Here is a 17,500-nt window from a genome sequence, read left to right on the forward strand (position 1 = left end):
ACACAGAGTTCATTAATATTAACAATTGACAATTGAACGCTCACTCATTCGGGAACAATTGCAATCAATATATATTTACGCTCAGTGTGTCGTCGGGATCCTTGTTGGAGCGTCGTTCTGTTGAAGAGTTCTCTCTCTCTCTCTCTCTCTCTCTCTCTCTCTCTCTCTCTCTCTGTTAGAATGGATCTTTCAAAGCGACATTCATTAATGTCGTCATAGAATGGATGTTTTGTTGGTCTTCGCGTTCAATGATATAATTTACTTAGCTGCAGACTAATAATTAATATCAAAGACTTGTTCTTATTCTGTCGGTATCAATAGTCTAAAAGTTAACCACGTGGTATGGTTCACTTTCAGTAGATGGGTTGGATTCATTCACGGCAAATTCAGTAGATGGCAAATTCATTCACGTCCAACTTCCACAGTACTGTACAGTACTGATGGTTCATTAACGTCTATAAATAGATTAAAATCGTCTTTGCAGTTTTCCACATTCCAAAACCAAATTTTGGAAAATTAAGAAAAACATTTTTTCCTTTCAAATGTTCTAATAATGTGCAAACTATCAGTGGGGGTGGTTCCCACTCGCCCGCTAATTAGTGAACCTCCACCCGTAAATGGATTGATCTCTGACCTCAGCAGCGATAACAACCCTAATTATGCCATTAGTGGAAAAGCAGACAACAATGTTTTCCAAAATCAACCATCGGGCGCAGGCCTCGTAAAGGTTCTCTCCAGTCTAGCTCTGATGTCTTGCCATCCGAGATTGCCATCTGTCCAATACCGCAGTGCACAGCTGAAGCACGAGCAGGTAACGGTAGACATAAAGGGACAGGTGAAGAGAACCGGGAAACCAATGACAAATGCAGAAAAGGGAAAAATTCTGCTAGCTATGGAACTGCGTTCGAAAACTGAACAATTAAATGTAATTGCAAAAACGTATGACGATGAACAAGCACAAGCTCTTCAACAAAATCGTTTTCTACAGGAACAAAATCATATGCTACTGGAACATTTAGCCAAAACTAAATACGATGATGTCCATGCCAAACTAGATAAATCTGAAGAGTTATCTACAAACAGGAGCGCTCAACTTGACAACATGCATGCTGTTTTGTTGAATGTTACTCAAAATAACAATGTGCTCCTCAAAGCGCTGCAGACCAAAGACGATCAGTTAATGAACACAATGACAAAGTTGGATGATAAATCAGCAGAACTTATTGAAGTCGCTGACCAAATGAATGATGAGAGAACTCAGGTGATGAGGTTGGAAATATTGATTTCTAAGCAAGCAGAGGAAATCTCATCACTGAATCTCTCGCTCTGTACTCAAGACCTCTATCTGCAAACCATGACAGATAAGTTTGAGACCGAAAGGAGCAAGTGTGACACTCACGTGTCCAAAATCAGTACTCTAAGCGCTCAAGTGGACTCTGCAATGCAGCAGAATTCCACCCTTAGGTACCATCTGGAGGAAATCCAGAATGGTCACGCTCTACAGCGCGACTTCCCATCCAAGCAACCGGAGCCCTGTACTCACAGGAGTGAAGACAATAGGTTTCAGACCTTGCCTCCCTCATGTGTCCCTCAGTCTTCTCCTCTTGGCTCTTCGGCACTGAGTAATATGGCGCCTCTTGGCCAACAACAACAAGGCTTGGCTTCTTCTCTGGGCCTTCGGCCCCAATCTCTCCACAGGATGAAGCCAACCCTCTCCGCCCGCTTGGCGCGGAATACCTTGACAAACTCGTCAAGAATTTCCCCACCTTTGACCCCGTTCCAGGTCAGCCAAACGATACTGAGACGTTCCTAGCTGACATAGAGGACGCGTTGGGTGGCTACCCGAATGCTACGGGTTCTGACAGGGTTTACCTGTTGAAGCGAACGTCGAATAGACACGTGACAAGGTTCATTCGTCTACAACAGCAACACGTGCTAAATGACTATGCTAAACTTGCCACAGCTTTGAAATTAGAATTCAGTGGTTCTGCGACTCGCAAACACGATAGCTCACTGGCTAACACCGTCAAACAAGCTCGGAACGAACACCCACAAGCTTTCTATCATAGGCTTCGTTCAGCTTACTTTGGCCTACTCACAGAAACAGGAATGGAAGAGCTGTTACCATTCAAACAAATGTTTCTGTCGAACATGTATCCCACCTTCATTACCTACTTGGGCCCTGCAGCCCACGTTGGCTTGCCTATCTTACAACTCAGAGAGCTTGCAAGCACAGCTTTTGAGGCATCAAAAGTTCACAACGCTAAGAGCCCTGACCAGTCAGTTTTGAAGTTTAACCAGGAGCACTCACTCCAGTTAGAGGGTGCATTATCAGGTATTGGAGCGTCGAGAGATGACGCACAACAACAGTTTCTACCACGAAACCCTGATTCCAATAACCTCCGCGGTCGAAATAACTGTAAAATACGTAGCCATCAACATGACTACCGCTACAATCGACCCGTTCGCTACATTCCTGCACCCAACCCACCAAAAGTGTCAGAGCACAAGGGTTACAAAGGGTTGAAGGACGATCAAAACGTAGACCAATGTTCTCCAAAAGTCCCACTACGGGAAGAACTTAAGCGAGAACAATTTGAGAACAGGGTAAAAGATAAGTCACAAGGACTAGACGGGGAATTACCGGACACCAGGTCCGCAGGAATTAACACCCATAGCATGGACGTTAAAGTTCAAATTTCTCCCGCTCTCATTCAAGACCCTATCCAGGGCCCGCTTGATCAAGAAACAAGCCCCCGGGCTCTGTCCATAGACTCTGATACAAAAGTTGCGAAGAAAAAGGTCAAACGCTTCGTTAAAGCCAAGCCCACTCAAAATCGGAAAAGTCAATCTGCTTCCATCTTGAACAGACATGGCACATCACGTCGTTGCGAACGACCACTCCACTTTGTGGGGAATATGTCCACTAACCACGAATCTAAACGGCCATACCTGGAAACAGTCCTGGAGGACTGCTTAGCTTGTCATGCGCTAATTGATTCGGGTGCGACAATATCATTCATCTCTCAAACATTGTTTGATGATCTCAAAAGGGCTTTGAAACCAACTAAACGTTGGTTAAAAGTGGAACGATGCGACACTAAACTTCGAGGGGTCACTCAGACTACCTCGCCTCTCACATTGAGAGTCATGCTGAAACTACACTTCCAGGACGTATCGCTCGTTCACCCTGTGTATGTTACCAGCCTCGAAACTGTAACCCTGCTACTTGGAGCAGACTTGATGGATCGGTTACTCCCATTGATGGATTGGAAAACCAACCAGGTATGGTCACAGGCCACAGTGCCTTCTCCACTGACCACACCGTCTCCCCCTAACGCTAGCTGCAACGCAGTCCTTCACGAGGGGTATCTGTCGAAAGCACCCCTTGAGAAAAAGACGTTTAGAAACCTCTTGGTACAAAATCCGATCCACGGAGATAGTACGATATCTCGACACATTCCATCAGCCAACCTGATTGACCATTCTTTTCAAAATTTCGAGCCAGCTGTCTCTGTGAATAAGCAACTTCCCTCCTCCCTGCAGTCATGTAATACGGTAGTTGAGATGAACTTTTCTTTCCCTTTGGACACTTCCGCAAGCACTGCGGCCGTCCCAGCAAGAAAAACATTGATGCGCAGAGTATACTCTGCTTCCGATGATACACCTTCCGCTTTGTTGGGGACTGTCACCCCTTACAATGACACTAATGGCGTCAGTCCAGCAACTGACCCGATGACTCCCACTTGTGAAACACTTTGCGATATCACAGACCGATATCCTCGTCTCAGTTCGCAGGTAATGAAGAGGTTGCCACACGCGGACGCGGTGGTGACTGACATGCCTCGACAGCCACTGAGCGTTTTGAAGCACAAACACCAGGAGATTTGGTTGAAAGGTTACAGCCACTCTCATAAAAACGCGGCCGCTGACAACTCGTACATAGGGTCCAACCTTTTCATTTGCGCATCGGACACCAACACCACCCGCTGGTGGGGGGGTCCCGAGGCACAAAGGGGGGGAATAGTAGCCCAGACCCATGATGAGCCTCATCGAGGCCGGTGGGGGGGTCAAGACTACGGACAACACCGTACGAGGCTGCCAGAGCATAAATCAAATCTAGTTGTAAACTCTCCTATGAGAACAGTGAGGAGCAGACAGGCCCCTAGACGGGGATTATCTTAGAAGACATCTAAGATAGTACCGAGGTGTACCACACTGGTCGTAAAGGAAGTCCAGTGGACTTGTCCACCTCCAAAACTAATGGCATCAATAATCATTCTTTGCCATGCGTAGGTTCAACTACAATACAACTAGTAAAATGCTCCAATCATGTGTTCAGGTAGATAATATTTCAGAATAAATCGGTAGGATAACTGGTCCCCTTGAGTACCAGTACCAATACTAGCAACAGTCAGTCCAGCTACAATCAGTAAGAAGGTTAGAGACTTAACCAATCAAATTACCATTGACAACAGCGACATAGGAGTAACTCAGAGTGCAACACGTGGAGGGGAATCTCCAGTGCACTCTTCCAATGGTTAACACACATGTCACTAATAAATAGGACCCTCCATTCAGGAGTAAAATTATTAGAAGTCATGAACCATGATCACACCACGTATGACTGGTACAATACTTAAAGAGTACTTCCGTCGTGAGGTTAGCTCCTCCGTGGATAACATAGCTATGAAATAGACTTCATACCTATCGCCACTACAAAAGTGGAAGAAACAGTGACTTGTAGAAAAACTACTACAGACTCCCTTGACACCAATGCCTTGACCTCCAGGCATTGACCTGAAAATTACCTGACTACGTCAGACTCATTCTGAACAAGTTGTAATCTGCCCGGATACTTGGTTTTCTTCCCTTGACATGAGCGCTTGTGTAAGCATAAACGCACATGCACAACGGAACATCCAATTAGGATTTATGCTAGGACCACTTAAGGGCCCAAGCAATATACCAGCCTTAGTAAAGTTGAACATTTACTTCTAGGCCTTTGACTCTACAGCACTCACCAGTTTTCTTCCCAGAAGTCCGTAGGTCATACCTGTAGACTGCCCAAAACTAGTGCATTACAGCTGTAGACTTATCATATAGTTATCAACTTAGGATAGCGCCTAAGCAACACACCAAGTAGGAAAACCCTAGATATGGCATTAGAGACAATGCCATGATAATCATTTTGCCAGAACATTGGACGTATATAGAATACAGTCCAATTAGATGATTTTTTTGTGTGTGAACTATATTTTGTATATTTTTGTTTTGTTTATGCTTTCATTCCTTTTCGGTTCAGTTCCTTTGACACTTAGGAAGTGATAGAGCCATAAACAAAGTCCCCATACAACCATCACTTAGTGCCACAACGCCGCTCATTGGGGAATGAATGTAATTATATATATTTCATGAGTGTGTGTGCGTTGTTAACATCTGCCTAAGTTACTGCCCAGATCCTCCAGTCTGGACGACGGGTCCGGAACGGCGACCCCAAATCCGGACACCCACAGCCTATCCTTGTGGCGGCATGCCCGCTGTCAGAGAGACTACCAAGGTAAACCACCAGAGGGGGGGACCGCAACGGCAATCACCAACCAGGACATCCCCTGGCCCTTCCTGGGGTACTTTACAGCTTCCAGGGAACCTACCAAGGTACACCAATTGAGGAGACCGCAACGGCGATCACCAACCGGACATCAACTGCCCATCCTTGTGGTGGACGGCTCCGCTTTCAGAGAGCCTACCAAGTTCAACCACCAGAGAAGACTGCAACGATGATCTACCAATGGGACATCACGTGGTCATGATTTTATGTTGATTTGTAACTTGCAGGATAAACAAGATCCAAACCACCAGGGGGGGTATGTCATGACGTTGGCCTCTTTTGGTATAGGGAGGACAGTTGACCCCCCCTCCCTTTTGCACCACCACCCCCTACCTTCCCCCCAATCCACCCTGTGTGTAAAGGGTCGTAAAAACTCTAAAATTCCAGGAGAGTCTCTGGCCACATGGCCCATAGAGAGACACAGGAAATTCTTCCAACTCATAGAATTGGAGAGCCAAGCGACATTTTGTGTTCTGGAGAAGGTATGGAAGATTGGTGAAGAATCCAGCTACGAACTGATCCGCTTGGTACAATTTTGTGATACTCAGAAGAGACAATATAGCCATATTACCATAAAACTGTTTATATAATAGACTCAGCTTAACCTCTATGGGCTAGGTGGGACGCTAGCGTGCCACCCGTGGTGCACTCCATCAACAGCAGGTGCATTTCAAGAGCGGCAAATTTGAATCCAAATAAATGTCAAAATTCAAATTTTTCAAACATACAACTATTTTACACCCTTTGAAAGATAAACATCTCCTTAATCTAACCACGTTTTACGATTTCAAAAAGGTTTTACGGCGAAAGCATAAATTTAGAGTATGTTAGGACAGTACATTTACAAGAGTTGTGTGTAATGTTTTGTCAATTCAAAGACAGGGTCACCAAAACCATAAAACCAGCTAAAATGATGCACTAACCTTTTACAATCTCCATCAGATGACACTCCTAGGACATTATGTTAGACAATGCATGCATTTTTAGTTCTATCAAGTTCATATTTATATCCAAAAACAGCGTTTTACTATGGCATTGATGTTGAGGAAATCGTTTCCCTCCAATAACCGGCAGTCAAGTCAGCGTCACAAATTAAATAATTAAAATTAGAAAACATTGGTAAAATATTATATTGTCATTTAAAGAATTATAGATTTACATCTCTTGAACGCAATCAACTTGCCAGATTTAAAAATAACCTTACTGGGAAATCACACTTTGCAATAATCTGAGCACTGCGCCCAGAAAAATACGCGTTGCGATACAGACTAGACGTCATGTTGGGGAGATCTAAAATCGAAAATACTATGTAAATAATCCATTACCTTTGATTCTCTTCATCAGATGTCACTTCCAGGTATCACAGGTCCATAACGAATGTAGTTTTGTTCAAAAAAGCTCATCATTTATGTCCAAAAATCTCCGTCTTGTTAGCACATGATCTAAGCCAGCCGGACTTCTCGTCATGAACGAGGGTAAAAAATATATTTCCGTTCGTTCAAACATGTCAAACGTTGTATAGCATAAATCATTAGGGCCTTTTTTAACCAGAACATGAATAATATTCAAGGTGGACGAATGCATACTCTTTTATAACGTATTGGAACGAGGGTACCCAACATGAACTCGCGCGCCAGGTGTCTAATGGGCCATCATCGTTCCATGGCTCTTGTTCGGTCAGATCTCCCTCCAGAAGACTCAAAACACTTTGTAAAGGCTGGTGACATCTAGTGGAAGCAATAGGAAGTGCCAAAATATTCCTCAGCCCCTGTGTTTTTCAATGGGATAGGTTTAAAGGTAATACAACACATCAGGTATCCACTTCCTGTCAGAAAATGTCTCAGGGTTTTGCCTGCCAAATGAGTTCTGTTATACTCACAGACACCATTCAAACAGTTTTAGAAAATTTAGGGTGTTTTCTATCCATATGTAATAAGTATATGCATATTCTAGTTACTGGGTAGGAGTGGTAACCAGATTAAATCGGGTATGTTTTTTTATCCAGCCGTGTCAATACTGCCCCCTAGCCCTAACAGGTTAAGACTTGCATCATATGGGTGTATGGAATGTATTAATAAGGATAAAGCTTTTGTAAGACATTGAGATGCTATTGTACTGATGTAATGTGATAGAATTGTATTTCTGTAACCAAATCTAACTCAGTCATAGGCACGCCCCCAGGGACCCATACAGGACCAGGCGTCATTTGACAAACCTGTTCTATGGGCACTATAAAACACCCCCTGATTTACATTTCCCCAGACCAGGCCCCCACTCCATTGCGAGAAGTGGGCCAATAGGTTGACCATCCAAGTATTCTGCTGAAAGTGAACCATACCATGTGGTTAACTTTTAGACTATTGATACCGACAGAATAAGAACAAGTCTTTGATATTAATTATTAGTCTGCAGCTAAGTAAATTATATCATCGAACGCGAAGACCAACGAAACAACCATTCGATGACGACATTAATGAATGTCGCTCTGAAAGATCCATTCTAACCGAGAGAGAGAGAGAGAGAGAACGCGGACAAAACTCCCCAACAGAACAGAACTCTCGAACAAGGATCACGACGACACATGAGCGTAAATATATATTGATTGCAATTGTTCCCAAATGAGTGAGCCTTCAATTGTTAATATTAATGAACTCTGTGTAACTGCCACAGCTGACCTTTTATGATCCATTGTTCAACAGGCCGACCTGCCTGTTTAGCCCACAAGGGCACATTCCTATACCAATCCTTTGTGACGATAATTACTGTTTGTATGTTTTTCTGTTAATTACTTAGTGTAGTAAATAAATGATTTTATGACAATTGATGTATGGATGATTTTAGTAAAGACTGGGTTCGTGCAGATACAACAATTTATGACGTTTGGAATGAGACTGGACTAGAGGTAAATACACCATTTAAACTAGAAGATAATCGGCCTATACTATAATAGAATATAATATTATAGTACAGGAAAGTTATATTAGGAAAATTATAGCTTTGTAATCTGAATATTCTCCTTGGTGCCCCGATCTCCTAGTTAATTACAATTAAACGATTAATCAGTTTAATCGCGTGATAATAATTACAGGGAGCTAATTGATAAACATATCTTCAGTTTAATGGTACCCCCAAAGACACGACAAACCTATTGGCCAACTCATCAATTGAGTGGAGGCCTGGTCTGGAGAAATGTAAATCAGGGTATAGTTTTATAGTGACCATAGGACAGGCTTGTCAAATGACGCCTGGTCCTGTCTGTGTCCCTGGGGGCGTGCCGATGACTGAGTTAAGCTTGGTACAGAAATATAATTCTATCACATTAACATCAGTACATAGCATCTCAATGTATTACAAATAGCTCTATCATTATTAATACATTTTATACAACCATGTGGTGCAAGTCTCATCGCTGAGGCTATTATATAAACCGTTTTATGGTAATATGGCTATATTGTCTCTTCTGAGTATCACAAAATTGTACCAAGCGGACCAGTTCGTAGCTGGATTCTTCACCAATCTTTCATACCTTCTCCAGAACACAAATGTCGCTTAGCTCCCCAATTCTGTGAGTTGGAAGAATTTCCTGTGTCTCTCTATGGGCCATGTGGCAAGAGATTCTCCTCTTAGAGTTTTTACAACTCCTTCACACAGGGCCTGGGTGGGGGGAGGTAGGTTGGGGGATGGTGCAAGGGGGGGGGGGGTCAACTGTCCTCCCTGTACTCAGAGGCCAACGTCATGACAACAACTTCAGCTTTTATATACAGTAGTAATTAGTAAGTGTTGTGAGATTGTGGTAGCGTTCTTTTCATAACAGGTGTAGATGTGATATTTCTTCCTTCAGCAACAGCGCTATACATTTTAACCTTGAGCGTATAGTACAGTAGGCCATTGGAAAATGAATCATGCTGAAATTCTTTCAAATCCTGGGGCAGTTCCGATAGCATAACATACTACAGCAAACCTTTCCCATTCCTGTTATTTCCCAACAACAACATTTATCATGATTTCATCCCCCTCCATTTTAATGCAGTGGTTTCTATAGAAACCGCTGGATATTGTAATGTAGACCCCATTGTATATGTGGCCCATGTGAATGAGCTAACCCCTTGCCTATTTATATTGATTTGATGACAGTTTGTTGCCACTGCTGATCAAGAGGGGAAATTGCGTGTCAGAGCTGCAGCACAAACTGGAATAAACAGCGAATGTAAAACTGGTGTTAACAGCTGAGGTAAAACTGGTGTTAACAGCTGAGGTAAAACTGGTGTTAACAGCTGAGGTAAAACTGGTATAAACAGATGAGGTAAAACTGGTGTAAACAGCTGAGGTAAATCTGGTGTAAACAGCTGAGGTAAAACTGGTGTAAACAGCTGAGGTAAAACTGGTGTAAACAGCTGAGGTAAATCTGGTGTAAACAGCTGAGGTAAATCTGGTGTAAACAGCTGAGGTAAATCTGGTGTAAACAGCTGAGGTGAAACTGGTGTAAACAGCTGAGGTGAAACTGGTGTAAACAGCTGAGGTAAAACTGGTGTAAACAGCTGAGGTGAAACTGGTGTAAACATGCAGAAAAGCTGGTTCAATGAGGGATTTTTGCACTCTAGTGTTAACTGGTTCAAATGTAATTCGCTAGAACACAGCCAATTAGTTTGATTATCTTAATTAAGCAAAGAACTGACATAAACAACAGAGAGACATTTAACCCTGTAAACTCCCACTGTCAATGACCATAGGAGTTAGCTAGCAAGACAACACAAACATATCTGGGACCAGGCTCTCTCTGCTGTGGGGTTGCAGTACAATTACAGTCAGTTATTACTATGTCCCTGTTGCTATTTCTCAATGTCAAAAATGTACTTAATATGTTTTAAGGTTTGTGTTGCCTGGTGCTGCCAGTCATCACAGGGTATGCTAGTTCTAGGGAAACCTAGAACAGCTGGATTCCAGGCTATGAAGAAACCTAGAACAGCCTGGAGTCCAGGCTATGGAGAAACCTAGAACAGCTGGAGTCCAGGCTATGGAGAAACCTAGAACAGCTGGAGTCCAGGCTATGGAGAAATCTAGAACAGCCTGGAGTACAGGCTATGGAGAAACCTAGAACAGCCTGGAGTCCAGGCTATGGAGAAATCTAGAACAGCTGGAGTCCAGCCTATGGAGAAACCTAGAACAGCCTGGAGTCCAGGCTATGGAGAAATCTAGAACAGCTGGAGTTAAGGCTATGGAGAAATCTAGAACAGCCTGGAGTCCAGTCTATGGAGAAACCTAGAACAGCCTGGAGTCCAGGCTATGGAGAAATCTAGAACAGCCTGGAGTCCAGGCTATGGAGAAACCTAGAACAGCCTGGAGTCCAGGCTATGGAGAAATCTAGAACAGCTGGAGTCCAGGCTATGGAGAAATCTAGAACAGCCTGGAGTCCAGGCTATGGAGAAATCTAGAACAGCCTGGAGTCCAGGCTATGGAGAAATCTAGAACAGCCTGGAGTCCAGGCTATGGAGAAACCTAGAACAGCCTGGAGTCCAGGCTATGGAGAAATCTAGAACAGCTGGAGTCCAGGCTATGGTGTGTAAGTGTACAGGCCTCACTTAAAAATTAGATGTCAATCTCAATATGTCTCAATGCCTTCCCTGGTTCATTAAAGAATAAAGCAACATGTTAATGGTGAAATCTGAAGAGAGAATTCTGAATGTTGTTTAATAACCCTTACCCACGAGAACACTTCAACTTCGTCCCAAATTGCACCACATTCCCTATATAGTACTGTACACTATTTTTACACACACACACACACACACACACACACACTAACTCTCTAAATGGTCCCTGGTCAAAAGTAGCTTACTTTAAAGGGAATAGGGTGCCATTTGGGATATACCCTTATATACAGCTGAGTGATGGAGGGTGAAGTATGAAGCTTGTCATGGGAAGTTGCATCAGCTTCCTTCTGAGATGACATCATCGGCATCACGCTGCTCATTGGGGATTTTAAAGTGACCACTGTGTTAGCTAAGTTATATCTCTCTCTTTATAAAAGCCAATGCTGCTGTATTCACTGCTTTAATACAGAGATGTCTGAGTTACAGCGTCTCTTACAACAAGTGTTTTTTCAGGGTTTTGTTCTAGCCCAGTATGAACACAAACCCTGATTTTTATTTAACTAGGCAAGTCAGTTAAGAACAAATTCTTATTTTCAATGACAGCCTGTGTTAACTGCTTTGTTCAGGGGCAGAACAACAGATTTGTACCTTGTGGATTTGATCTTGCAACCTTTCAGTTACTAGTCCAATACTCTAACCACTAGGCTACGCTGCCGCCCCAATGATATGTTTGATGATATAAATCATGTCTAATAACACTGGTCAGGAACAAGTACCTGCATACTCTTGTGGGCTCCTAGGACCTGAGGTTGATGAACTACGTCTGACTGACAGGGCTTTTCTATCACGTATTAAACCAGGTCCCCCCCCCAAAAAAACATGTTATTTTAAATGGTTATTCTCTGTTTCCTCCACAGTGGATGTAATGTGCTGTGAGGTTGAAGGTTGAAGACGAGCAAGCTCCTCCTTGATCCAACCAACTAGAGTCATTAACAGGTACATAATGGTATGGTGCCATTTCTGTTGCTTTGCAATCAACACCTATAGCTTATATAGAACCCATATCCAATCAACACCTACAACTATAGCTTATATAGACCCCATATCCAATCAACACCTGCAACTATAGCTTATATAGAAACCATATCCAATCAACACCTACAACTATAGCTTATATAGAACCCATATCCATTCCGCTACTGTATTTATTTATTTATTTAGCTAATTTGCACCCCATTATTTCTATTTCTACTTTGCACTTTTTTCCACTACAAATCTACCATTCCAGTGTTTTACTTGCTATTACATTTATGTCATTTAGCAGACGCTCTTATCCAGAGCGACTTACAAATTTGTGCATTCACCTTATGATATCCAGTGTGTCACAGGCCGGCTCATAGCCAGTGGCAAAAATGAGAGGACATCAACAACTGGTATAGGCCAATTCAAAACGTTCTTTATTACAAAACAAAACTATTAACTATAAACAAAGAAAAAGGAATGAGGTGTGGAAATGTCATAATATAAGGTGTAGGTAAGGTGCATGGATGCGTGAATATGTGTGTGTAAACATGACTGAATGGAAACTAAACAAACCAACAAAGGAACAAACAAAACCGGATCATACCTGGAGGAGCAGGGAGAAAGAGAGCAGGCGAAGCGAGGAGAAGACAGAGAGGTTAGTGGAGCAGTTTGTTAAATACCCTGAGGCCAGGTGGCTCCAATCACACCAGCTGCAATCACTAACGGCCCTCCTCTGCCTGCAGGGGGAACCACCCCTGCACTGCAGAGGAGGAGCCGTGACAAGTGGAACAACCACTTTACAATAGTACATCTATATATATATATATTTTTTTTTTGGCGGGGGGGGGGGGGTAGAAGGATTACTTTATCCTATCCCAGGTATTCCTTAAAGAGGTGGGGTTTCAGGTGTCTACGGAAGGTGGTGATTGACTCCGCTGTCCTGGCGTCGTGAGGGAGATTGTTCCACCATTGGGGTGCCGGAGAAGCGAACAGTTTTGACTGGGCTGAGCGGGAACTGTGTTTCCGCAGAGGTAGGGGGGCCAGCAGGCCAGAGGTGGATGAACGCAGTGCCCTTGTTTGGGTGTAGGGCCTGATCAGAGCCTGAAGGTACGGAGGTGCCGTTCCCCTCACAGCTCCGTAGGCAAGCACCATGGTCTTGTAGCAGATGCGAGCTTCAACTGGAAGCCAGTGGAGTGTGCGGAGGAGCGGGGTGACGTGAGAGAACTTGGGAAGGTTGAACACCAGACAGGCTGCGGCGTTCTGGATGAGTTGTAGGGGTTTAATGGCACAGGCAGGGAGCGCCGCCAACAGGGAGTTGCAGTAATCCAGACGGGAGATGACAAGTGCCTGGATTAGGACCTGCGCCGCTTCCTGTGTAAGGCAGGGTCGTACTCTGCGAATGTTGTATAGCATGAACCTACAGGATCGGTTCACCGCCTTGATGTTAGCGGAGAATGACAGGGTGTTGTCCAGGGTCACGCCGAGGCTCTTCGCACTCTGGGAGGAGGACACAATGGAGTTGTCCACCGTGATGGCGAGATCATGAAAAGGGCAGTCCTTCCCCGGGAGGAAGAGCAGCTCCGTCTTGCCGAGGTTCAGCTTGGGGTGGTGATCCGTCATCCACACTGATATGTCTGCCAGACATGCAGAGATGCGATTCGCCACCTGGTTATCAGAAGGGGGAAAGGAGAAGATTAATTGTGTGTCGTCTGCGTAGCAATGATAGGAGAGACCATGTGAGGATATGACAGAGCCAAGTGACTTGGTGTATAGCGAGAATAGGAGAGGGCCTAGAACTGAGCCCTGGGGGACACCAGTGGTGAGAGCACATGGTGCGGAGACGGATTCTCGCCATGCCACCTGGTAGGAGCAACCTGTCAGGTAGGACGCAATCCAAGAGTGAGCCGCGCCGGAGATACCCAACTCGGAGAGGGTGGAGAGGAGGATCTGATGGTTCACAGTATCAAAGGCAGCAGATAGGTCTAGAAGGATGAGAGCAGAGGAGAGAGAGTTAGCTTTAGCAGTGCGGAGAGCCTCCGTGACACAGAGAAGAGCAGTCTCAGTTGAATGACCAGCCTTGAAACCTGACTGATTTGGATCAAGAAGGTCATTCTGAGAGAGATAGCAGGAGAGCTGGCCAAGGACGGCACGTTCAAGAGTTTTGGAGAGAAAAGAAAGAAGGGATACTGGTCTGTAGTTGTTGACATCAGAGGGATCGAGTTCAGGTTTTTTGAGAAGGGGTGCAACTCTCGCTCTCTTGAAGACGGAAGGGACATAGCCAGCGGTCAAGGATGAGTTGATGAGCGAGGTGAGGTAAGGGAGAAGGTCTCCGGAAATGGTCTGGAGAAGAGAGTAGGGGATAGGGTCAAGCGGGTAGGTTGTTGAGCGGCCGGCCGTCACAAGACGCAAGATTTCATCTGGAGAGAGAGGGGAGAAAGAGGTCAAAGCACAGGGTAGGGCAGTGTGAGCAGGACTAGCGGTATCGTTTGACTTCCTAGGGTTAGAGGCAGATGCTTGGAAGTTAGAGTGGTAGAAAGTGGCTTTAGCAGCAGAAACAGAGGAAGAAAATGTAGAGAGGAGGGAGTGAAAAGATGCCAGGTCCGCAGGGAGGCTAGTTTTCCTCCATTTCCGCTCGGCTGCCCGGAGCCCTGTTCTGTGAGCTCGCAATGAGTCGTCAAGCCACGGAGCAGGAGGGGAGGACCGAGCCGGCCTGGAGGATAGGGGACATAGAGAGTCAAAGGATGCAGAAAGGGAGGAGAGGAGGGTAGAGGAGGCAGAATCAGGAGATTGGTTGGAGAAGGATTGAGCAGAGGGAAGAGATGATAGGATGGAAGAGGAGAGAGTAGCAGGAGAGAGAGAGCGAAGGTTGCGACGGCGCAATACCATCTGAGTAGGGGCAGAGTGAGTAGTGTTGGAGGAGAGCGAGAGGGAAAAGGATACAAGGTAGAGATCGGAGACTTGGAGGGGAGTTGCAGTGAGATTAGTAGAAGAACAGCATCTAGTGAAGATGAGGTCAAGCGTATTGCCTGCCTTGTGAGTAGGGGGGGACGGTGAGAGGGTGAGGTCAAAAGAGGAGAGGAGTGGAAAGAAGGAGACAGAGAGAAATGAATCAAAGGTTATATTGCTATATTGTATTTACTTTGCTACCATGGACTTTTTTGCCTTTTCCTCCCTTATCTCACCTCATTTGCTCACATTGTATATAGACTTATTTTTCTACTGTATTATTGACTGTATGTTTGTTTTACTCCATGTGTAACTCTGTGTTGTTGTATGTGTCGAACTGCTTTGCTTTATCTTGGCCAGGTCACAATTGTAAATAAGAACTTGTTCTCAACTTGCCTACCTGGTTAAATAAAGGTGAAATAAAAAATAAATAAAAAAATATCAAATCAACATCTACAACTATAGCTTATATGCAATCCATATACCATCACCACCTACAACTAAATCAAATCAAATATTATTAGTCACATGCGCCGAATACAACAGGTGTAGACCTCACAGTGAAATGCTGAATACAACAGGTGTAGACCTCACAGTGAAATGCTGAATACAACAGGTGTAGACCTTACAGTGAAATGCTTACTTACGAGCCTCGAATCAACAATGCAGTTTAATAAAAATACAAATAAGAATAAGAAATAAAAATAACTAGCAGCAGTCGAAGTAACAATAGTGAGACTATATACAGGGGGGTACCGGTACAGAGTCAATGTGCGGGGGCACCGGTTAGTTGAGGTAATATGTACATGTAGGTAGAGTTATTAAAGTGACTATGCATAGATGATAACAACAGAGAGTAGCAGCGGTATAAAAGAGGAAGGGGGGGCAATGCAAATAGTCTACGTGGCCATTTGATTAGATGTTCAGGAGTCTTATGGCTCGGGGGTATAAGCTGTTTAGAAGCCCCTTGGACCTAGACTTGGCGCTCCGGTACCACTTGCTGTGCGGTAGCAGAGAGAACAGTCTATGACTAGGGTGGCTGGGGTCTTTGACAATTTTTAGGGCCTTCCTCTGAGACTGCCTGGTATAGAGGTCCTGGATGGCAGGAAGCTTAGCCCCAGTGACGTACTGAGCCGTATGCACTACCCTCTGTAGTGCCTTGCGGTCGGTGGCCGAGCAGTTGCCATACCAGGCAGTGATGTAACCAGTCAGGATGCTCTCGATGGTGCAGCTGTAGAATCTTTTGAGGATCTCAGGACCCATGCCAAATCTTTTCAGTCTCCTGAGGGGGAATAGGTTTTGTCGTGCCCCCTTCACAACTGTCTTGGTGTGCGTGGACCATGTTAGTTTGTTGGTGATGTGGACGCCAAGGAACTTGAAGCTCTCAACCTGCTCCACTACAGCCCCGTCAATGAGAATGGGGGTGTGCTCTGTCCTCTTTTTCCTGTAGTCCACAATCATGTCCTTTGTCTTGATCACGTTGAGAGAGAGGTTGTTGTCCTGGCACCACATGACCAGGTCTCTGACCTCCTATAGGCTGCCTCGTCATTGTCGGTGATTAGGCCTACCACTGTTATGTCATCGGCAAACTTAATGATGGTGTTGGAGTTGTGCCTGGCCATGCAGTCATGAGTGAATAAGGAGTACAGGAGGGGACTGAGCACGTACCCCAGAGGGGCCCCTGTGTTGAGGATCAGCGTGGGGGATGTGTTTTTACCTACCCTTACCAGCTGGGGTCGGCCCGTCAGGAAGTCCAGGATCCAGTTGCAGAGTGAGGTGTTTAGTCCCAGGGTCCTTAGTTTAGTGATGAGCTGAGCTGAGCTGTTGTCAGTGAATAGCATTCTCACATAGGTGTTCCTTTTGTACAGGTGAGAAAGGGCAGTGTGGAGAGCAATAGAGATTGCATCATCTGTGGATCTGTTAGGGCGGTATGCAAATTGGAGTGGGTTTAGGGTTTCTGGGATAATGGTGTTGATGTGAGCCATGACCAGCCTTTCAAAGCACTTCATGGCTACAGACGTGAGTGCTACGGTTCGGTAGTCATTTAGGCAGATTACCTTAGTGTTCTTGGGCACAGGGACTATGGTGGTCTGCTTAAAACATATTGGTATTACAGACTCGGTCAGGGACAGGTTGAAAATGTCAGTAAAGACACTTGCCAGTTGGTCAGCGCATGCTTGCAGTACATGTCCTGGTAATCCGTCTGGCCAATGACTGATGTGGTGTACTCCTCAATGCCATCAGAGGAATCCTGGAACATATTCCAGTCTGTGCTGCAAAACAGTCCTGTAGTTTAGCATCTGCTTCATCTGACCACTGTTTTATTGAT

At 44.7% G+C, this 17,500-nt stretch overlaps 1 protein-coding gene across 2 annotated transcripts in view; it reads left to right on the plus strand.

The window, feature by feature from the left end:
- Nucleotides 1-17,500, plus strand: part of LOC106593603 (tetraspanin-18) — a 150,205-nt gene that overhangs the window by 19,449 nt on the left and 113,256 nt on the right. The window contains exon 2 of one of the 2 annotated variants that reach the window (XM_045689718.1): nucleotides 12,120-12,208. In XM_045689718.1, the coding sequence (XP_045545674.1) occupies nucleotides 12,206-12,208 (3 nt within the window). In that variant the 5' untranslated portion in view covers nucleotides 12,120-12,205. The remainder of the gene's footprint in view (nucleotides 1-12,119; nucleotides 12,209-17,500) is intronic. The other variant, XM_045689719.1, reaches the window with a different exon arrangement.

This window comes from Salmo salar, chromosome ssa11 (assembly GCF_905237065.1).
Source record: "Salmo salar chromosome ssa11, Ssal_v3.1, whole genome shotgun sequence".
Taxonomy (NCBI): domain Eukaryota; kingdom Metazoa; phylum Chordata; class Actinopteri; order Salmoniformes; family Salmonidae; genus Salmo; species Salmo salar.